This window comes from Ursus maritimus, unplaced genomic scaffold (genome assembly GCF_017311325.1).
Source record: "Ursus maritimus isolate PB19 unplaced genomic scaffold, ASM1731132v1 scaffold_10, whole genome shotgun sequence".
Taxonomy (NCBI): Eukaryota; Metazoa; Chordata; class Mammalia; order Carnivora; family Ursidae; genus Ursus; species Ursus maritimus.
This window is the reverse complement of record NW_024423344.1, coordinates 71,038,122-71,061,425: the sequence shown is the minus strand read 5'-3', so window position 1 is coordinate 71,061,425 and position 23,304 is coordinate 71,038,122. Positions and strand designations below refer to the sequence as shown.

Here is a 23,304-nt window from a genome sequence, read left to right as displayed (position 1 = left end):
GTGAATTATAATAAGTTAATTTAAATACCTTTTTCTGGCAGGAAAATAAATGGGTGGAAAAAGTCACCTATAATGTTATCATGACTTCCCCACTACCGATGAGAAGACTGCAATTCTTTCAGAAGGTTCTAGTAAAGATTATTTATTTATTTTTAGATATTTTACATATTTATATTTTTTTATATTTATGTATTTTATATATTTATTACTTTTCAACGAAAAGTAAGAGAGGTCAATTCTCTCCATCAACTTTCTTTTTCTCAGTAATTAGGGAGGCATATTAACCCGTTAGGGCCATTTTATATGTGCCTCTCTACATGCTTCCAGGAATCCTGAACTGGTCATTTTTTCCAAAGCATCATCTTGACATGCTTTGTAAATATAGGATATTTATCCAAAACAGTGGTATACAAGGGATATTTATCAGGCTAAGTTATATTGGAAGACAGATAAATATGCCCTTGTGCATATATGAAGTAATATCCACATAATTGGAACAGTTAAAGCAAACATGTTCCTTATTTCCAGTCCTAGGAATAGCTAACCTGATTTTTAATTTTCCTCTACTGTAGCATACAGCTCTGATCCTCAGCCCCTGCCACCTGCTGGCCTTCACCTAGTTAAAGCTTTCCTTACATTTTGTTCTCCAAGGACTAATACGTTTAACCTCTATTTTTAAACTTTTTTTTTCTAAATAAAGAGACTGAGTCTTAAGCTCACTGACTTTTAAGGGAGGTTATATACTGAAGGTGAAAGACACAAATAATGGGAATGTTAAGTTATAGAATGCGCGGAGGTGCAGTGTTGTTTGGGTTTGGTTTTACTTTGTTACTTCGCTCCGATAGGTATTGCACTTGCCTGTGGGCACTAATCCTTCTCTGTGCTACTGTCTAGAACGTTATTCTCAAAGCAGAGTTTTCTTTCTTGTATAAGACTCTCTGGATCCATTCGAAACTTTCCACTGATTTATCACTCACACAGGAGACAGGATCCATGGCCTAATTACCTTGTTGTCACGTATGATAGACATACACTCAATTTGGTATACCTTGAGAGTTTTCCAAATAATTAGCTAGTGATGTCTACTAGAAAGCCAGAGAAAGTAGACTGGTTGATAGAGCAATTAAGTGAATTTACTAGTTGAATAACTAACTCAAAAGGGACACATAGATAAGCTGAAGGAATGATAGGAAGGCTGGTACTGGTATCGGTCTTATACTTTCCCACATTTTTATCAGTGAGAATAAAGATGAGGAAGTCATCTTTATTAATTACATGCAATGCCTGGAAACATATTTTGGTAAAAGGATTAGAAGTCTAAATTTTTTTGGAACAAGGAAAGAAGGAACGGAAAGGGACAGAGGGAGGAAGAGAGGAAGGACACAAGGAAGGAGAGAACGAAGGAAGGAAGGGAGGAAGAGAAAGAAAAGAAAGAAGGAAAGAAGAGAATAAACAATTTGGTTAAATAAAATAAGTGGTGTGTGTTGAAGAAGTCCCAGGTGAAAACAGTTTATATATAATAAAACTGTTAGGCTATTTTAATTAACTACAAGCTCAATTCATTAGATTCAATGGCTCAGTGGCTTCAAAATTAATATAGTGCTAAAGAGACCAACAAGGAGACATGGATCGTGACATATTAAGATCTTTGGAGCAGGCCACTGTCTCTCTCAGTTGTGTATCATGAGAGTTAACACTTCCTGAGCAGTAACTATTCTCCCAGGGCCACACTAGGCACCTTACTATTTTATTTCATTTAATGTTCACAATTCCCCTCTGAGATAGACAATATTACTATACCTATTTTAAGTGTGAAGTTCCAATAAATAATACTTTCTCTCCCTCTGTTGACTTTGGAACCAATTGAGAAGTAGAAGAAAAATCAGATATGTAGATAACAAAATAGTACTCTTATTACAGATAAAACTTACGTAGAAAATATGGTTCAAAATTGTGACTACATAGGCTGATTAACACCACCCACTCCACTGCCCCCGTATATGTGCACACAGCACGCATATACGCACATACCCTGCTCATCTCCCCTTGCCAGGAAGTCTGCCCAGACGAGCTGAGCTCTCAAAGATGCTGAGAAACAGCTGCCCCCAGAGACTAGCAGCCTCTCAGAAGAGAGAAAGGCTGATCACACATCAGCCAGGGCTCCCGCTTTGTGGGAAGGAATGAGTGAAGTCGGGGAGAGACAAAGTGTTATTCCAGCCCAAGTCCTCCCACCGAGAGCACTAGACCAAGGTCCTCGACACTGCATTTTAGCATGTATCAAATTTACTGAGGACTTCCATGACTGGGACATGGTGGGAACAGGTGCCCATTACTGTTCCTGGTGAGCACCACCTGCAGGGCTGATGGCCACAGCTGTCATGTGAGCAAGTACCCCCTGCGGGAGTGCACCCAGGCTTCGTGAACTACAACCATCCCTCTCGCCATGGCTGGCTGTGGAACTGAAGACCGCCTTCTGCTTTCTCCAAGCAACATGCAGCCTACAGAAAGCACAAGCCAATTTTGAGCCATAGATTGTAATCACTGTCCAAAGAACGCTTGCAGCTACTTGTTATGAAACTCCACTAACCTCCTGTGTATTGCTTTCTAGTGTACGTGGGATACAAGAAATGTTATGGAAAAAACAATGTGGAATTTCCAGAAGACAACGAAGCAGTCTCCGAGTCATCGCTCCATAAGGTGAATGAAGGATTTCAACCAGATGGAAAGTAGACACCGAGTGAACAAAAAAGAAGAATTCTAAAGTACAAACTTCTGTGATAACAAGATTTGTTTGTTTTGATGGGATATTTGGCAGGAAAAAGTTAATGTGAAAATTTAAATTCCAATTGAATCCATATATTGGTTTTGGTACCAAGTGACAGGCGGTCCAAATCCTTAATGTGACAAATATTTATATATATACTGTCTTTGAAATATGCCCACGAAATATCCTCAGACCTCCGACTAAAACTGACATTGGTAACACGGAGAAACTCGTAACTCCTGAACCGGATTCTTACCCAGAATCTCATAACCTGACTCTTTATATCTTAATATAGATGCAATGAACTATTATTATTATTACAAAGTGATCAAGATTTTCTTCAGTATTTATGATTGTAAAAAGATTGAAATTAATATCTTCCACTGACATATTAATTAGTACTTTGAAAATGTTGCAACCTATTTATTTATATAAACTTTGTAGTGTAACATGGACAATTATCTGACTTCTTGTATTAAAAAAAAAAATTAGCCTTCTCCAGTGACAGTCCAAAAGCAAAAATAAGAGAAAAGAGTTACTAAATAGAATTCAATCACCAAATTAGAATCAGGCCCATAACTCATCAGCGACATTATACACATTGGCTGCACTGCCTCAGGAGAACAATGACGCCACTGGATTTTTTAGGAAAAGCAGAATTCTTTTCTATGGCTTGAATTTGGCAAAGAGCTCTTCAAGCTGTAGAGACGGACTTCTTCAAGGTTTGCCTGCAGAAGGCAGGTCTATTCAGCTCATGGGAAGGCCACATGGTAGGCATCATGGAGCGGGGAGGTGGCAGGAGGCTCAAAGACTGCAGAAGTACTGGAAAACACCACCCCTACTCTAGCGGGTGAATTCAGTTCCGTGGGAAATCATGGGAAATGCAAGGAAAAGCACCAATAATAAAGGCCCATTTGAAATGCATGATAGGAGTCAGTTAGATGTTATCAATAAAAAGACTTAATGAGGGAGCCACAAGGGAAGTGAGTATTAAACGGTATTTGAAGAAGAGGACATGCCCTGGGCCCAGAAGCAGGAAGGGCATTGCCAAGTGAGTTCTCTGCATGCTGTAAGTAGGTGCCACAAGAGGAACAGGGAGGATTTGATCAATGGCAGCAGGATTTAATATCAAGGGGGAAACAACTGACCATGCATTGGATCTAATTGAATTTCTTTTCCTTCATTCTGCGGCAACAGCGGGGTACATTCTTAACTCAAATCATAGGGGTTTAGTTCTGTTTTCCATTTGGACATTTTCCCTGCCTCATAGACTTCCTTTCGAATGTTTGGGTTCCAAAGGGCTTTTTGCATTTGGATGGTGTGAGTTCAGATCCTGCTGGTGTTCCTCAGCATTAAAAGGACATGAAGATCAACTCTTAGCTTTCAATATAGGGTGAGGGAATCTGCTTTTAAAATTGTAACATTTATGCCTTTTTATACGAGGTTCACATTTACAATTGAATAAAGCTCCTGAATTTTTTTTTCATCATTAGACAAATATATTAAAAGGGACTAAAGATTTTTATGAAGGGCCAGTAGGGGAGAGGTGGTACAGATTTTCCATTAGGGAGTTTCAAAGAATACGCTTCCAATGGTGCAAAAGAAGACTCTGGGTCTTAAGTACGTCCTATGCTTTCCTCATCAAACAGAAAACAGGCAGGTGCTCTAAAGCCACACTGTGAATTCAGATAATCATTTCAACACACCCAGAGTCAAGGGCCTGGATGCCAGCAGCTGAAGCAAGCAGGCTTTTCCTCCCTATAGGATCCAGATATGTGAGACAAAACTTGGCTTTCTTACATGGTATGGTACCTTGTGAGTTGTGGTTTTTTTCCTTATGTGCTAGAGGGAAGAAAAATAGCTGAGCTTCGTAAAATGACAGCTCTCTATTTTTAAATGAGTTTGAAAAGCCGATTAAATTATGAATTTTATTGCCTCTGCAAGTATCATATTAAATGAATATTTTATTTTAAAGGCTTGAATAAATGAAAATAATTTTTGTAATGTTTGGTCTATTCGAGTCTTTGTGACAACTGTCAAGATTTCTTCACTGTTCAATTGTAGAGATATAAATAAGGTGGGGTTTCTCTAATATTAAATTCTTCTCTGAAAAGTGCCTGAAAGAAACTCTTAATTAAATACTCTAATATGTAGGTCTCCCACTGATACAGATTGAGGTTGTCCCCAAGCAAATCATACTGGGGGAACATTAATCAAAGACTTAAAAACAGTGTGACAATGACAACTGATTTAAAATAATAATAAAAGTATTACATGTACTTATAAATAAGACCACCATCACCTTTTATGAAAAATTTACATGTATACATACAGTAATATATATAAATATGAATATGAATGTATATGAACATATATATATTCACTATATATATGCATACATATTTAGAGAGACACAGAGAAAGAGACTTCAATTATGGTACCAGTGCATTAAAATCTCTCACTAACAGGACTAAAGGAATTCTGGATATGAGCCCCATCTGATTCCTCAAAGACATCACTCTGTTGTCCCTCTAGGAAACTTGACTCCCTTCCAGCAGGGGACAATTTATCTTTCTTGAAATATTTGACAACCCATTGCCTCTCAAGCATTTACCTCTTCAAAAACCACATTAGTTTAGCACAAAAGTCTTCATACTATGTTATAGATACTCCTGGGAGTTCACGAAATTGTCCAAGGAGTATGCAGGCACGGATAGGGAATCAGTTTCCATTTCTTCAATTTCCATATGCGTACTTGCCCAAAACTCCCCTGCTTGAGATGCCCCACGGCTTCACTTGCCCTGGGTTCCCCCTCTCCACCTGCCCTTTCCTGGCAAGGCTCCCCCCTTGAAAAGGAAAGCCTACTCTAGCCACCCCTCATCTACCTATAGTGGATAAGCCCAGGGGATAAGATTTTTGAACACCAACTAAAGGATTAATTCAGAATATTAGTGTCTGTGAAAGGGTTCTTATCTTTTTAATGGATTACATACATATCTATTTAAGACTTTAGGAACAGGTATTTTTACCTGTGTTGGAATATTTTAAATACAGAAATACTATCGAGTGGGAGTGAAGACAAATTTCCATGAACATGCTAGAACTTCCATCTCCAACTTTTCACCCCCCCGCCAAAAATGCCTCACTCTTGAGGATAATCCAAACCCATATTGATATATTTGTTAGAACTAAAAAATCATGTCAGATTTTTTTTTTCTGACAGAGAGAAAGTCTGATTTGGATGATTGGTTTAACGAGGGCCCCTGTTTTGTCAATTAGGAAATATGAAGGATATTTTTCATAAATTAGATGAGCTAAATCTGCAGCTACACGGTTTTAAAAAATATATTTCAAATATGTGATAATACAAAAAGCATATTTTAAAAATAATTGACATGGAATATATAAAGACTCTTACAACCCAATAATAAGAAGGTAAGTAAGTCAATTTTTTAAATGAGCAAAAAAATTTGAACAAACAAGCAAAGAATAGCCATAAAGCAAATAAGTGCATGGCAATGGCAAATGAATGCAGGAAAAGGTGTTCAACATCATTAGTAGTTGGGTAAATACAAATTAAAACCACAATAAGATACCACTTAAATACCCATAAAATACCTAAAATGAAAAATTACTGATGACAGCAAGTATTGATGAGAATATAAACAGTAACTCCCATAGATTGCAGGGGGCACGGTCACTTTCAAAACCAGTTCGCAGTTTCTTATAAAGTCAAGCACCCACTAACCATACAACAGCAATCTCATTCCTAGATATTTACCCAGTTACCAGAAGTAGAACACAGTAGTAGAAAGCTCAGGAGCCAGGACCTTGCAGAGGGGCTTGACTACAAGAGGCACAAGGCAACATTTCGGGGTGATGGCACTGTTCTAAACCATGATTTTGGTGGTGGTTACACAACTTCAAAGACTTGTCAAAATGCATAGAACTGTACACTTTAAATTGGTGCGTTTTATTCCATGTAAATTATACCATTAATAAAGCTGGTTAAAAATGTTGTTGTCCAAGATGAAGCAGGGAAATTTACTACATGTTTCCCCACCTCTGAGAATATTGAGTTAAATTTGGAGCCTCTAAGTGAAAGAGTAACAGGCTCTAAGAGCTGTCAGACAAGTCTACTAAAGCCTTTTGTTCGTATACTTCCTAGAAATTAAAAGCTCAAGTTCCAGAAACATTTTGAAAAATAGGTTATTTCCAATTCTTTTCTTTCAACAAAACTGAAAAAGTTTCTCATTGAGTTGTCAACTCTTGCATTTAAAAAAAAAATGTTTTGAGGATAGACCACTGTGATTTTTTAGCATATAACTTGGAGGAAGTTCAAATTTGAAGGGCTATGAATACCAAATGCCCTTCCATTGTCATCTACCTGTTTATGTGCAACAAGGTTGATCAGCACTTAAGCCTAGAAAAACAAAAAAGAGGAACAAAATAGGTGATGAAGCTTAGGCACAGAGAGTTAAGGAACTTTCTCCATATCACACAGCTGGCAAGTGCAAAACTTGGTTTGAACTTGAGAAATTTGGCCACAGTGCTACACTAGATAATATTTGTCCACATGTGTGGAATTTCAAATATTTCATAAATGTGTTACTTTAGAATAAAACTGGACGGTGGAACTGGAATTAAAATATAAATTCAAGTAGAAAGAAAAATAATGTGAACTTCCCAAATATGAAAACAGAACTTTGTCCATGTTTTTTTTAATTGGACAATGAGTATCATACCTATGAGGTATGCAGCTTCCATTAGATACATTTAAAAGTGATGTAACAATTTAAAATGTTCAGTTTTTTCAAAACTGTTATTTGTAACTATTGTCAGAAATCAAATTTGCATCTATTTAATCTTATTACGAGAAATGCCAAATGTCACCTAAAAATGTACAAGGTATATACATAGATTTTAAAAATTATTTAGAGGGTATGCAATATAGTTTCTTTTTTTTTTTTTTTTTTTTTTTATTCCAGTGTTCCAGCCTTCTCTTAACTTCCCAAGTATTGCATTTAAAAGTCTGGTCAGTTTTATAAAGATGGTAAGGGAAGCTAAGGAATGATTGTCCTTTCTGGAGATAAAATACAAAGACACGCAAACACAACCATATGCCTCAACTATAAGCCTTCCTAACTTATAGACCTGGTGATTACTCTAACTGGAGATTCCTTGGGTAAAAAGTTCACCACACAAACATCTGAGGAAGCAGTGATGGTGGACGAGAGGAGGNNNATAGGTGTAGGGAACCGTCAAGACACTTTCTTCATGTAAGTTTTGCTCGGAGCACAAGGTGGCAAGTTCCATAAAAGCAATGATTATAACATTCAATTTGCTGTATCTCTTATCACAAAAGTAGCTCAGTACATACCTGTGAAATTGAATACATTGGCCCTGAGTCAGATGATGAAAAATATTGCTCATTTTCAAGTCAAAAGAATCTTCCCCCACAAACTTAAATTTGAAAGTAATAAATAGAAGTGGCAGATATAAGGAATAGGAAAATTTTTAAAATTATTTTCAAGTAGTTATTCCCAAGTTATGTGTTGTAATATTTCACTTTGTACCTGGCACTATCATAATTTTTATTAATTCTCCCTAGATTATTAAAATTTTTAAAGGATAATTACACTATTCACTATTTGCTGAAACAAAAACGAAATCCTGCCACGTAGCAATCGGGTGGAATTGGAAGGATAGAAAACAAAAATTAAAATTACATAATTCTGACATGCAGTAGTTGTTTTTAAAGCTCTCAGATACATATTTATGACATTGGTTTTCCAACTGCACATGGAGTCATCATTCAGACTATTCTTTGACTATTGAGTAAATATGCATTAGGTGTGATTTTAAGCACTCATTATTAATTCAGCCAACCAGAACAAACCCATTAAGAGTGAGTCTATCTGGTTTATCAAGTAGATTCTTAGGAATGTGCTTAAATGTTATATTTATTCATCAGACCTCGCTAGAATCCCAAAGTCATGTATTCATTATGTCAAGGACTTTCAATGTTCTGTGTCAAATGATGTTCTCCAAAATGCTGAAGTGATAAAACAGGATTAAGTTTATAACCCAGGTGTTCATTCTCATGACATAAGAAGGGCCATGAATGACTCACCAACATTATAAAGAGCTTTGCTACCTTTGGTCTCTAAATGCCCCATACATTGTCTTCCCATTCTTCCAGCCCCCACCTCTCCATTCACACTAGAAATGATCTCTTTCTTTTTCACCTGGAGATTCTCCTGCTGAACCTGGAGAATTTTCCTCAAATCAAATAGGCATGTCTCCTGCAGGCCACTGGACAAAAGTCCACTGCTTGAAGCTGCTCTTAAATCCACCTTCCCTTTGGGAGAATTCTCCATCTACTTAGAGCCTGAGTAGGTGAGAATAAAAGCACTTGTCCACCATGAACTGGCATCTCTAAGGGAATCATTTCATCTTACATAACACTCATCACATGAACTAAGATGATAAAAACCATTTGATTTTCAGACTTGGTTATCTCCTTAGTACTCTATATTCTCACAGTTCTTATGATCTGCACTATCATTTGGCACTTCCCAAAGACTTATTTGGTTAGTTTTCTTCCTCCTTTTCCAAGCCTTATGAAGAGTTAGGGTTTGATGAATGTTCATTGAATAATGCATATTTTAAAGTATTATAGATCTTTAAAAGATTCAAAGTGTCTTCATTCCTTTTCCATACCACCTGGCCAAAGATTTCTCATTTCTGTGTTTCAAAAACCATTAGTCCTCCAACATATTATTTCATGACTCACAAAATATACCCTGGCTCCACACATAGGTGTCAGCAGCCCACTTACAGCTATACCTTCTTGTTCACACCCAGTGTTTCCTGGCTAAACAGACAAGCATTTATCTACAGCTGATTATCTCACACTTAACTGGATTTCAAAATCCTTGGAAAGACCTACAAGAAATGACAATAGCTACCAAAAGACAAACTGTGTGATTATACGTTTCATGTGTTTAATTAGTACAAACAGGACCCTGATATTTATGGGGAAGATGTCTTCCGTGAGAAACACCACTATCTTTGCAAAGGCAAGATACATATTTGCAAAGGAGAGAACTTTTGATTATAACTTTAGTATGTGTTGTTTTCTGAAGCTTGCCTCCTTTTATTTATTACATTCTGTTCTGACAATTCAGAAAGGGCCATGTCTTGTAGTTAAAATCTAGTCAGCAGCTTCCTTCCCAAGGTAATATGCCTTAAGTACCCAGTCCCTGCCCCACCTCTTCTACAACTCCCTTTTTCAAGGACTTGAGCATTTTATAGACTTGTAAAGAAATTGTATTATATCTAATGATGATGTACATCCGTCATAATCCTAAAGTTCTGCTCATTCCACACTCCATCTTATCTCTTTTTTATGACTCTATTTTATTGTCATTGGGATTACTTAATCGTAAACCTAAGGGGGAAAAACGTTTCGTTTAAAAATATATTTTATACTATTTGGAGGTTGCACCTATATTTTGAATCTTCATAACATATTGCATATCAGTTCTTTAAAATGTCTGTGATCATATCATATGGCATTAGAATATTCAACCTCCCTTGTACTCCCCCCATCAATACGTACCCTCCATGAGGTCAGGGACGTTAATACTCAATATCGTGTAGCCTTAGCACCTAAAATAGTGCCTAGCTCATAACAGGTGTTCAACGATGTTTGTTAAGTAAAGTCTATGAAAATCTGTTATCAAAAATATTGACATGTGAAAATTTTTGCTTTTCCCATTTCCTCTAATTACTCTGCTCGTTATCAGTCTTCTCTTCGTCTTTCCATGGTCCCCTATACCAGCTGTGGCCATCTCCAATATGTATTTCTTGGCTTTATGATCTTCAACTACTATAAATCAGTAATATGTCTCATTAAGTTAAATATAAGGGCTTCAACTTTACAGTGTTGACGATTCTAATACCTATATTTCCAACACTGAGCTCTAATTTGAGCTCCAGTCCTGTATCTCTAATAGCATGAAGGGCATGACCACTATAAAGTGATGTCTGTAAAAAATAATAATAATAAATAAATAAATAAATAAATAAATAAATAAATAAATAAAATAAAGTGCAGTCTGTGCTCTTCCTACTAAAGTCGATCTACTTACCTAACCCCATTCTTTCTGTCAATGGCATTCTCCAAGTCAGCCCCACTTGAAAATCTACTCTTCCTTTTCCTTTCTCCCCTATAGCCAACTAGTTACAATGACCAGTTCAGTGTTAATGCAAGAAGCCTCCCAAATCTAGTCCCTCCTCTTTGGTTCTACCACCATACTCAAACACTGTCCTTCATTTTCTCATATCTGGACAACTAACTTAGCTTCTTGGTTTCCTTCCCCCAGCTTCTTTTCCCTCCATAATCCTGTAAGCCCAAGACTTAACAGCATGTCCAACAAATATTAGGAGTCAAGCACTATTGTTCAATGAATGGATGAATCGATAAATAACGGATAAATGCTCTATCATAAAACGTACCTTATATATTTAGTTCATAACGGTCACCCCTGTCCTAATACGTCTCAACTCAGACTTCGAATCTATCTACAGTCTGACTCCAACTTTTGTCTACTATGTCCAAACTACCGCACTGTCTCCAGTAGCTTTCCAGAACCAAGTTTCTCTAGCTCTGAAAGCACCGCTCCCTTTTTTCACACATGCAAAGTTTGCCCTGTTACCTCCTGAATAGATGTCTAGAATGACTTGTGTCCCCCACTAGCCGTCCATCTTCTCTGATTTCCTATAACATTCCCTATACAATAGTAATAAATTTCGGCACTCTAATCTGCATTGACACTTCACTATTTCTTGCACATTTGTCTTTCTCCCTCAGCTAGATTTACATAATCCTGGAAGACGGACACTATGTCTTAAGGTCTTTGCTTGACTGACTACAATGATTTAAAGGATGACGCATTTCTTTAACTCTCTACACACTTCATTTTACCTTTGTATAGTCCCTGTGAAGAATAAAGAGGAAACAAATTTTAAAGCAGAACAAAATCTACAAATAACAGGCTCCTGAAAGGAGAGAAAACTGCACATTCTACACCAACTGATTAACATGAAGCATATAACCCAAGAGGACCTTTATAAGTAGAGCTTCCTAAATGCTTACATTTATAGCCAGGAAAGAGAGTGGAAAAGTAAAAAATCAAAATTAGAAGCAGAATATTTTATTTTTTCATTCTTACTTCCCAAAAAGCCAAAATTGACTTACTATTTATTAGCAGTCAGGTTGAAATGGGAAAATATATATATAAACTTACTCCTGCTCTTATATAATACATATGTAGAGAAGTTTATTTAATTTGATGGCTTTCTATGTACTTAAGAACAACAAATCTCTGCAACCTGTTTTTTAAAAGCACTTAGTAATAGTAATGTCAAAAGAGAGACAATAAACAGAGATAGAAATCAGATATCAAAGAAACCACCATATAATTTTATTAAGGATGCTTGTTCCTGAAACTCAAAAGTTGAAAATGCTCTTATCAGATAAGTTTCAAAGATAAGAAGGATGACTGAAGAATCAAGTTTATTTTTTGACCCTCCAAAGTCTAGCAGGCATTTAGTAAAGTATTAAAAATAATAAAGGAAATAACTCACATTTTTTGGCCTCAGGAAATACCCTGTTGTTTATGGAACTAATTCCCCAATCTTTATCCCCTGTTTTTTCAGATAATTATTTCAGCATTCATTTGGCTTTGGTACTTAATAATAAAATAAGAGTTTTTGAGGAAAGATCCCAACAAAAACATTAATATGTGAACAGAGCCACCCCCAGGCCATCCTGGGAGGTGAACTGTGTATATCTTCTCCTTCCTCTGCATTCTGCTGCCCTCTTCCTGCCAGGTGCTCCCTGTGGGTCATTACAAATTTCCAGCCTTATCTTCCATCACTTTCCGAGCAGAAAACTTATTCTCCAGAAAGGTCAATCCACTCAACATTTCACAATCCCTCCTCACAGGTACTTGACTCCACACCTCCCTGTGAACCATTTCTGTCACCTTCAATGTCTTCCTCTTGCCTCACTACCTATGCAGACTTCACCCATCCTTCAAGCCCCACTTCTTCTCTGGAGTCCCCACCCCCATCATATTAGAGTCCTCGGTAATGCTGCAGAGCTGTAGTATTCATGCAAATGCTATATCTTCCACCCTCAAGTAGGTGTGTTTGTCCTGGTGGAATGAAACTGTGTTTTATATTTCAAAGGACTAGTAATTTGGGTGAAAAACATGGGCCTACCCTGTTAAAATGCCTACCTATCCTTTTATGTCTCTCCTTCACTTTCCTGTAGGGGGTCCTCGTGTTAAGTCTTCACATCTTGCTTACAGCCTTTCATTTTGGTTAGTTTGTGCATAGACATTTCTTATGTCCCTGACAGTAGAACCAGCTTCTTCAGAGCAGGGCTATTTTCTATACTGTATGACTCAACCACCAAGACGAGCAATATCATACATATGCCAAGAAACAGGAGGGCACTCAGATATCTGGCTCATAAAGGCAACATAGTCGTCTAGAGTTCAAAGAACTGAAATCAAATTACCACTGTGTTACTTACTGGCAGCAGCAGTGAGACGTTGGCTTTGTTGTTTACCCTCCACCAACCTCAGCTGGTGCATCTGTGACATGTAGTATCACCAGCTGTTTTCAGTACTGTTTTGGTATCCTCAGGGTTGTGGTGTTGCCAGCAGTCTCCTTTCATCCATAACCAGAAGAACAGCCATGTCTGTGGTGAGAGACAACTCTTTATTTAAGAAATCTTGCCTGTCCCGTTAAACTCTGCAGAAATTCACTGACTCTTATCACTGTATTTTTCTGAAGATTTTCTTCCAAACTCATAAAAGGAAAGTATGGGAAGGCAATAAAAATAAAAGGAAGGAAACTTTTATAATATATATGTTCACTCCTAAAAACCCAAACAAATGATACTTCAAAAGCCTTTACTGTCAAATGTCACTTTGTAATCGTTGATGGGCATCCAACCTCAGTTATAAACAATATGCTGGGTTCTGGGGACGATTTTATGGTTCGCTGCAGTCTTGGTCAAAGTCTTTAACCCATGACACTTGCTTTAGTGAGGAGGTTCCAAACCACATTCAGTCATTTCAACATTTGCTTGTTTTGTGTTATTGGAGTGTTTCTGCAACATGAAGTCATACCCAAAAGGGATGTGGGCAGCCAAGTGGCAGTCCTCTGGGATGCTAATATTTGCATGCCTGAGTGACTCTCTAATTCTCACATGCCAAAACAATTAAAGAAGCAGGAGTGGGCTAAAAATTGTCAGAAATTTTTTTCTTTCTAAGTCATTGCCCACAGTTCCTATGTATAATTTGTTTTCCATTATACAGACTTCAACATCTTGTTTACCACCGCTCAGATGGAGTGTTTCTATTTAGAAAAGTTTCTGAGTTTCTATGAATTGATTAAGAGTGGGATTACAGAATATAAAGAGTCATAATTATTCAGTGTGTGAGACAAATGTGCATGCCCAGGAGGTGAACTTACTCTGGAGCTTTCATTCATCTAAACATTACTTAGTTATTGAGCAAATGTGATATCCCAGGCAGTGTGCTAGGCATTGGGAGTAGATCAATTGCTTTGCTTCAGGATCTTCTATATTGTCTTTTATATTTGCAATTCTTAATTAAGACGATCTGATTAACAAATCAAAGAGAAACACATTTCCACTCATGAAAATCATTCTGAACTGGAGGAAAAGAGTTTTAAATCAACCTTGCAACAATGAGATGTGGTCAAGTGAACTTCCTGCCCATATTCATTGAAGGTGTTTCCATAAGACTGCCTCTCTGTCATTCTCTAACCCTCCCCAACTTCCAAGACATCAACTATATTATCTTAGCTAAAGTCAGTTAGTCATAGCCTCTATACCATAAAGGCATACTTGATTTAGCCCTTTTAAACTTTTATTTCACTATTTTTTGCCATCTTCCCTCTCTTTGGAAAACGTTCTTTCTACTCTGTCTCTGCCAAATTGAAACTGCTTTTCTCAAATTCAAACAACAGATTCATTTCTCCTATGAAATCCTTTTATACATAGTTTCAGTCACAATGTTCACTTGAATAAAGGACATTCCAATCAATCTCATGCAATAACTAGATTATTCTAAAATATAAATGTAAATATGCATTTACCATGCAACTTACAAAGAGCAGCTGTATAATTAATATCTGATGAATGCATAAAATTTCCTTTAATTTTTCATCTCTCTCCATGAAGATCTTTCCAGTACACTATCATTTTCTATTAGTGTACATTTTGGCACACCAACAGTTTTACTATGAAGAGAAACCAATTATACAAAGTTATAAGACCATTAGCAGTGCTAGAAAAATTGTGCGGGCTTTTGAAAAGAGAAAATAAAGGTTTAAGTCATTTAGCAGTGTGAGCCACTTCAAAGGGGTCTTGGATTTTTAGAAGTTAGTCCTGGAGAATATAGACTGAGACTAATATAAAAGATGCTTAACAAAACTAGCCCCAGTTTCCTAAGGAAAACATACACGCACATGCACACACATACACACACACACACACACACACACACACAAAACAATGACTGGTCAAGTCATAAATTGGTGTCGTTTGTCTAGGAATTTCAGTAGTAGAGAGATAGATCCAGGAAATTCGCAGAGAAAAACAGCTTTCCAAGTTAGTCATCCAACAGACGTGGATCAGCAGGGCAGTTACCATTCTAAACTGGCCTCCCAGAGGTCTCCTTGGCCAGAAATGGTGGAGACCAGCAGAAACTTCACAAATTATGCCAGAATCTGGGGAATGACCTGGAACAGAACCATAGGGAAGCTGGAACAGAAGCTGTTTGTTCATTTGCCAACATTTACCTCAGCATGAAACTGCCAAATAAAAAGTGCCAACAAATTTTTAAGAGAAGTACCCTTAGCCACACAAGGGTCAGAAGGCTGAGCAATGAATCAAATACACATATTTATAGCGCCCTCTCCTGAGCATTGAATCTTGCCTAATGTCTGACTGTAAAAAATATCATTTCACCAGTTTTGTGTCATAATCAACCCCAGGATAAGGTCTTAAGTCAGACCATGAAAAGCAGCTCAGACTTTTTCTCACATAGGCCCAGCAATGATGAGAAACATAAGTGTTAAAAGGGAAAAGAGCAATCTGCAGGACCTAAATCCGGAAAACGAAAGGGTAAATATATACCTTAACTTAGTAAGCTGTATCTTCCTTCCGACTGAATGTCTTGTTGAAATAATGGTAAAGTATAATGACTTGGTTCTTGGCCCAAAAATACCATTTTCTACAAAAATGTATCTCAGTATGAGGTCACTTGGGATAGCGGCTCACAATTGGGTGCTTAAGGGGTTTCAGTAAAGATGCCTTCTTTATTGCATTGCAATAAAAATTTACAAGTTAATCAAATGCCATGAAATTTTCTTTGATAATCTATGCAGCTAACAGTGCATTGTCGAGTAGCTATTTAAATTTACAACTTCAAAGCAGAGGAAGTTTGCTGACAGGTATGACACAGAACATGTTGGTAGGAAAACGCCCTTGAAAGCATTTTTTTAACCATGTTCTCAACATCCTCATTCCCACCTATGTGTGCAGCCCCAGGAACTACCGGGTCTTCAGCAATGACATACAATCTGTTAGCTTCAAACACTGAAGACGCTGAACGGGAGCCATCTTTGAACTCTAGTGCATTATCTGCCTACCGCATGACTCTCAACACATGACTTCTTGTGTCCCCTTACTCAGCTGTCCCCTTTTACGCACACCTGCTTCACTATATATCGGCAGTGAATCAGTGAGGCTGGGTTCAGGAATTCCCCCAAGTAGCTTCATTGTTGACCTTACCCAATATTATGCTAATCGGCTCTTAACGGTAAAGGAGACTGGGATGAGGGGATAAAAGCGGTATGTCCTTGGTAGTCTAATTATATTGTTATTTCAGCACATTCTGTTCTTTTCCATATTTGGCTTTTATCTTTCACTCTTATTAAACTTAATAATCTAACACCATATCTGATTTTTAAAATTCTATATATACACACCAAAAAAAGGAGTTGGGGGAGGGGAGAGGTCAGACACATAAAAGTGTGATATCTCCAGCCAGAGCCAAATTCCTAAAGGGTTAGCCCATTCAATGGCCAAGCAAAATAAGACACAATCAGTGCTAACTTCATTTTCAAAAGTTCCCACGTGCAGGTTTATAAGTGCCCAGAGGGATGAGTTACCCTCAATTGTGTCTTGTTTAATTTGGCCATTGAAAGGACTAACCCTTTTCTAACTTGGCTCTGGTTGCAGATATCACACCTCTGCATGTCTGCACTTGATTCTTAACTTGGCTTTTTCAGTGCACGTTAAGTGTTTCTGATTTGGTATCACTCTAAAGGAATTTGTAAGTGGTTTCTTTGCACTAATGTCTGGACGGATTGGGGTCAGGTGTGATTGGTGGGCTTCCACTATTAAATTATTTCACACCCCCTCTCCCCCACCTAATGGCTGTAACGTCAGAGTTCATCTTCTGTGTGGGAGGCCAAAATATTCTGAGATCACGCACTGGAGAAGTTAGATCTACATGTTGCAATTATAGCAAAACAAAAATGATATATTGCTTTGTTGAATATATGTGTTGTCTTAGCCAAGAGCTTCTCATTAACACTTTTTACTTGGAAAAAATAATGAGGAATTGCCTAATCCAGTAGATAGTATGCAGAGATTAAGTCCTGTTTCTGTCCATTTCTTCATTTATTAAATGGAGAGACTACTATTTATCACAGAAATACCTACTTTATGATTTAGTGGAAAGAATCTCAATTGGAATGAACTCTGATATATTTCCTGGAAATTCATTTTTCCCCTGAAAGGGAATAAAATTCAGCCTATAGAGATTCATAAACACAACAAGATAACCTAAGTTAGAATAAGTAAGAAAGAAGAAAACTCAAGTAAAGATTCATAAAATGGAGTAAGGAATGAGTAGATAAACCATGAATCTTAAGAGTCACAAAACAGCATTGCATTCCTGACTTACTGGCTTTCTAACCAGTGGTAAACCATTAACCTCACTGAGCCTCAATCTTCTTACATGTAAAATAGAAAGTACAATAATTTCTACCTCCCTGGGTTTTTGAGAGAATCACATAAAACTATAGATATGTAAGTATCTTGTACAGTATAAATCCCAATAAGATATTTCACTGCTATTATAAAAGAATTAGAGAATGACTAAGTGCTAAATTATGGTGTGACTATAAGAGTTCAGAAAAAAAGGATATTGTATGAATTGCAGAAGATTAGAGAGTGTTCTTGGAGCAGGTGCAACTTGAGGTAGACCTTGAATGATGTGTCCAATTTGAGAAAGTACAAGGCAAGAAGAAAGTCTTCTGGACGAGAGAAGTAGAAAGGGGTTGGGGGAGGGAGACGGCTGGGGGCAGCAGACATAGAAGCATACAGATAAAATCACTGGGTGCTGGGAGTGAGGAAACTGGAGGTGAGGGTACACCTCAGGAGAAGCAGAAGTGAGGCTGAAGAGACTGAAGGAGCCCTATGAAGGACTGAATGTTGGCATCCTCTCAAGATTCATACGTTGAAGCCTAATCCCAGTGTAATGGTATTTGGAGATGGAGTCTTTGGGAGGTAGTTAAGGTCAAATGAGGTCAAGATGGTGGGACTCTGGTCTGATAGGATTAGTACCTTCATAAGAAGAGACACAGAGAGTTCCTTCCCTGCCCACATGAACACAAAGAGGTCATGTGAGCACTCAGAGCACTCTAAGCCAACTGAAGAGACCTCAAAATAAAACCTCACTTGTTGGAACATTCATCTTGGACTTCCAGGCTCCAGAACTCTGAACAGAAGCTCTGTTGTTTAAACTGCCTGGCTTACAGTATTTTGCTGTGGCAACCCATGCTAAGTAAAACAAGCTCCAAATATGGAAAGCATCACAAATCAGACAGAGAGATTTGGCTGTAGTTTCCTGAGGGGAGTGGCAAAATGAAAGGGGTGTCTTTGGAATATTATCTTGGTAATGGTGTGCAGGGTGGACAGAAAGGAATGAGGCTGAAAGCAGAGAGTAAAGCCTGGAAGCTGTTTCTACAATCCATATATAGTGTGATTTAAAAAAAAAAAAAAAAACGATGACTGGAAACATAGCACTGAGAGGAAGAGAATGAATCCAATGGGCAATTTCTAAGACATGCACAAAAGTATCCAGTAATAGAGAATAAAGGGAGGGAAGAGTCAGCTTGAATCCTAAATTTGACTCTTGTCTTTGTATTTTTTTAAAAACGGATAAGGGGCTTAGAGTGAGCAGGTTGAATTGCTCAAAATAAGAAACTCAAGAATTATTATGATAATCATCTTCTTCATTATTATATAGGGCACTAAGTCTTTACTTACAGGCTGGTCAAAGATTAGGAGGCTAGAACTATGCTCAATTTGACTTAATTCCAAGTCCTATCTCCAACTTCAGAGTTACATGCTACATGCCCCTGCTTCCACATCTAGTAAAATAGGAATAGCTAAACATTCTCTTCTTCATCTCATAAGTTTATTTGTTTTTTTTAAAGATTTTATTTATTTATTTGACAGAGAGAGACAGCCAGTGAGAGAGGGAACACAAGCAGGGGGAGTGGGAGAGGAAGAAGCAGGCTCCCAGCGGAGGAGCCTGATGTGGGACTCGATCCCAGAAGGCTGGGATCACGCCCTGAGCCGAAGGCAGACACTTAACGACTGAGCCACCCAGGCGCCCCTCATAAGTTTATTTGTAAATGAGTGAGACAGCATTTGTGAATAATTGGAGCCCTGCAAAAATATTATCACGCAAACATAGAAATTAGTATGCTGAGACACACAACCATTATGAATAAGTATTCATGGTCAGCAGAGCAACTAACCTTTAAAAATTAAGCATTTTTGATCAGGAACCTTAGGAATCATAACTCAGAATTTCATTATTGGGCTGTACATCAGTTATTAAAAGAGTAAACTTAAAATTAATATATTTAAATCTTAAAAGTTTCATGCTTTCTTTCTGAGAGTCTGTGTTTTTGTTATACTCACTCAAAATATATCTGAGATGGAAGCAAAAAATTGATGAACTATTTATTCTTATGTATGAATATACACATATGCATATATATACACATATATGCATATATACATACATATAGTAGATATACAAAGTCTAACTCAAGACATTAGAACTAAAAATCATTTTACAGGTCATCTAGTGTAGTGTTTTTATTTGACAGATGAAACCATTGAGACCTAAGCTTACATCTTCATATTTCACCAAAGAAAAGAACTGAGGTAAGAGAGTTAAAGGAATTTTGCAAGACCATCTCTTGGGTAAGTGACAGAGCTCAGACGAAAGCACGAGTCCAGGTTTCAGAACCTGTCCTTTCTAAAGCCTGAACACATGATCTTTTCATCATGTCACGCTGCCTGCCTGTGTCTTCCTAGCCTATAATTCTGGAGGTGACGTTAGGAACCCAAAGACACTCAAGAAGAACTGGATGAGGCCACCCTGGGCCTAAAAATTCCCAAAAAGCTCCAAGCCAATCACCTGTCCAAGAGGACCAGTTTATTTGGAGATCCAAACTCATCCAGATCCAGGTCATCTCGGATCAAATTTCTCATGCAGTTACTGAGTTGACATCAAAGGCAGATCTGAAACTGAAGTCCAGAACCAATATGTAACTCCTATTTCCTCCAACCTGCCCCTCCCTCTGACCTTCCTCAGAAGGTAAAATTGGGAGCAAAGCAAAGCTTGCCTTCCTAGCCCTCAAAACCCTCCTCTGTGCCCCTACCAAGTGCCCAGGGCCTCCTTGTTGCAGACGCACTCAGGTCTACTCTCTGCAGCTACCATGCATGCAGCCCCCACCTCACCTGACATCAGAGCCTTCATTTCCCACATCTCCTCTCTTGGGTACCAAGTGTGACAACCTAATTGTAGAAAGACAGAATTTCCCAAACTGTATTTCTCTGAACAAACAAAAATCTTCTCAAGTTCAAGTAAGTTTTGAAAATTTTGTTGACTATATTCCTTTCTTGGAGATTCACTCTACACATACTAAAGTCTTTGGGAAATTTATAGCTTTAAAAAAAGAAGAAGAAAGAGAAAGATGTAGAGAAGGAGGAGGAAGAAGAGGAAGAGAAAGTAAAGGAGGAGGAAGAAGAGGAGGACGAGGGGAGCATAAATGTGGAGGAGAAAGAGGAGAGGGAGGAGAGGGTAAAAGAGGAGGAGGAGGAGGAGGAAGAGGAGGGGAGAATAAAGGGGGGAGGAAGAAGAGAAGGAGGAGGAAGAAGAGGAAGAGGAGAGGGTAGAGGAGGAGGAGGAAGAGGAAGAGGAGTGGAGGGTAAAGGGTGGAGGTAGGGGAGGAGGAGGAAGAGAAGCAAGGTAAAATAGAATTTGTTCCCATTTAACCCAGGGTTTGCAAAGCTTATCTGACCATAGACTCCTTTGTTTACATATATTTCTCAGAGATAATAGTCTGTAAGATACAAATTTTAGAAAATGTTGCATTAAGGTCTTTATGCCTGTTGGATTAACGTGCTGTCTGCTAACATTTTGTAATTTAACTTGAACTTCCTAGGAATATAACTTAACCCAAGGAAACACTCCCTGGAGGGAGAATCTTAGGCAACTGTCAGTCCCTTGAGGGAGCAGTGAACGGCAGAACCTTTCCAGCCCCAGAAAATGTCATCAGGAAATGCAGCCAGCCCCACACAAGTCCCCTGCAGCCCCTCCATGCCTGGTCCCACGGTGAACACCTATCAGGGAGTCAGGAGTCATGGTGGCAGAGCCTTTTTTTAAATCACATTTTTCCACATAAAAGCATATGGATATAAAATCCCTGAGGAGAAAATTGAAACGATACGGTTTATCACACAGTTTTCTTTCTGCAGTGTTTATTGAAAAAGGCATTATCACATGGAATCCTTTTGAATTGCATTTTGATTTTGTAATTTTATTTATTCATGGTTTTCTGATGTCAAACTGTTATGTGAGCTTAAAATTCTATTTCAGATCCACCTAATTGTGTTTGAAAAGATCTATGAAAACAGTCTCTACCATGTGAGCTATCTGTGTTGTCTGGGCTCTGGGTAATGGCCCGCACAGCTTCCCACAGGACTCAGCCCCACAGGCGGTCTTTTTTCTTACAACCACATCCTTTCCACAACTTGCTCAAACTGAGCCACAGAAAGCCTGATCGACACACCTCAGGAGGACCTGCTCCCCTTCACGTATGCTCAACTACCTATTTGGAAATGATACTGCTTCTGACGTTTTCTTTATAATCAGTGCTGGAGGAAGCAAAGCCTATGTACGCTAGCCTGTTCTGTTTCTCCTCCTGTTTATTGCCTACAGTCCTAACTCATCAGTTACTCCATCTATTACTGCACCTACTCCTGCAGCTTCAGCGGGAGATGAGCTGGAGCATAAAGAGAGGTGACTTTCCTTTAAAGGCAGCCTCATTTGCAGCAGCAATGGGAGAGGAGAGTGACAGTGGCTTGCCGAAGCTCCAGACCAGCTTGTGATATCGTCTATTTGCTTCTTTCTAAGTCACCTAACATCCATTCATTTGTCAAAAAGAAAAATCGAGAGCCCACTTGGCGTATGCCAAGGGCATATGACAAATCACAACCTGTAGTTATCTCTCACACAGACTTTTTGATGTAGTTGGGTACACAACCTTATCACAAACGAAATGTTAATAATGACACAGTTGCAAAACAACAATGCAAGCAATGTCTCGGGATGATAGTTTATTAAACACATTCACTTTTTTAAAAAACATTATTTAGCTCCTACTATGTGCCAGGCAATAAGGTTGGGGCTAGGGATGAATGAGTGGTCAAGGTGCTCACTGAGAATCTAGGGAGAGAGAGAAAAAAATTAACCAGTGCCTACAAGACAGCGTGGCAGGATGTGAGGGCGATCTGGCTGTGACATCTATCACTGCATTGATCACCAGCGTTGATTCGGCTGATCTGGCCAACTAGGCAAGTGTCCCCTTCTTCCCTCACCGCTCCATGTGTATGCCTCCTGAAGTTGGATCTTGGTCCAAGAGGACAACCTTCCCTGATAAAGGAGAACCATTCTTCAGTCAAGGGTATATGAGTAGCTGCTCTCCCTTACTAGAACCTCCAAACAAGCTCTCAAGGCCCATTTGTAGGAAAACGTAGGGTAGTCAAGCTTCCAAGACTCCAGATACATCCAAATGATGCACTGACTGTGGCAGTCTGTGTTTCTTAAAAAAAAAAAAAAAAAAAAAAAAAAAAAAAGTAGGGCAAATGCTTTGAAAGAAGTTATTTCAAGAGTGTTGTAGGAAAATAGGAATTCTAGCCAAGGGGAGTCTAGAAAACAAGAAAAATACCATGGGGTGAGTTTTGAAGACAAGAGGAATTTGGCCAGGGAGGGGAGGAAAGGGAGAAAAGCATTTAAGGCAGAGGGAGCGGGGGGGGGGGGGGGGGGGGGGGGGGG

General features: G+C 38.4%; 1 protein-coding gene and 1 long non-coding RNA gene across 3 annotated transcripts in view; one reads left to right on the top strand and one right to left on the bottom strand.

The window, feature by feature from the left end:
- Positions 1-2,846, top strand: part of SLC10A2 (solute carrier family 10 member 2) — a 23,874-nt gene extending 21,028 nt beyond the window's left edge. The window contains exon 6 of the mRNA XM_008685041.2: positions 2,609-2,846. Within this exon, the coding sequence (XP_008683263.1) occupies positions 2,609-2,730 (122 nt within the window). The 3' untranslated portion in view covers positions 2,731-2,846. The remainder of the gene's footprint in view (positions 1-2,608) is intronic.
- The window catches only part of LOC121101269, a 116,308-nt gene that overhangs the window by 49,334 nt on the left and 43,670 nt on the right, over positions 1-23,304 (bottom strand). For both annotated transcript variants that reach the window (XR_005833240.1, XR_005833242.1), the window contains exon 3: positions 13,374-13,541. This is a non-coding gene — a long non-coding RNA (uncharacterized LOC121101269). The remainder of the gene's footprint in view (positions 1-13,373; positions 13,542-23,304) is intronic.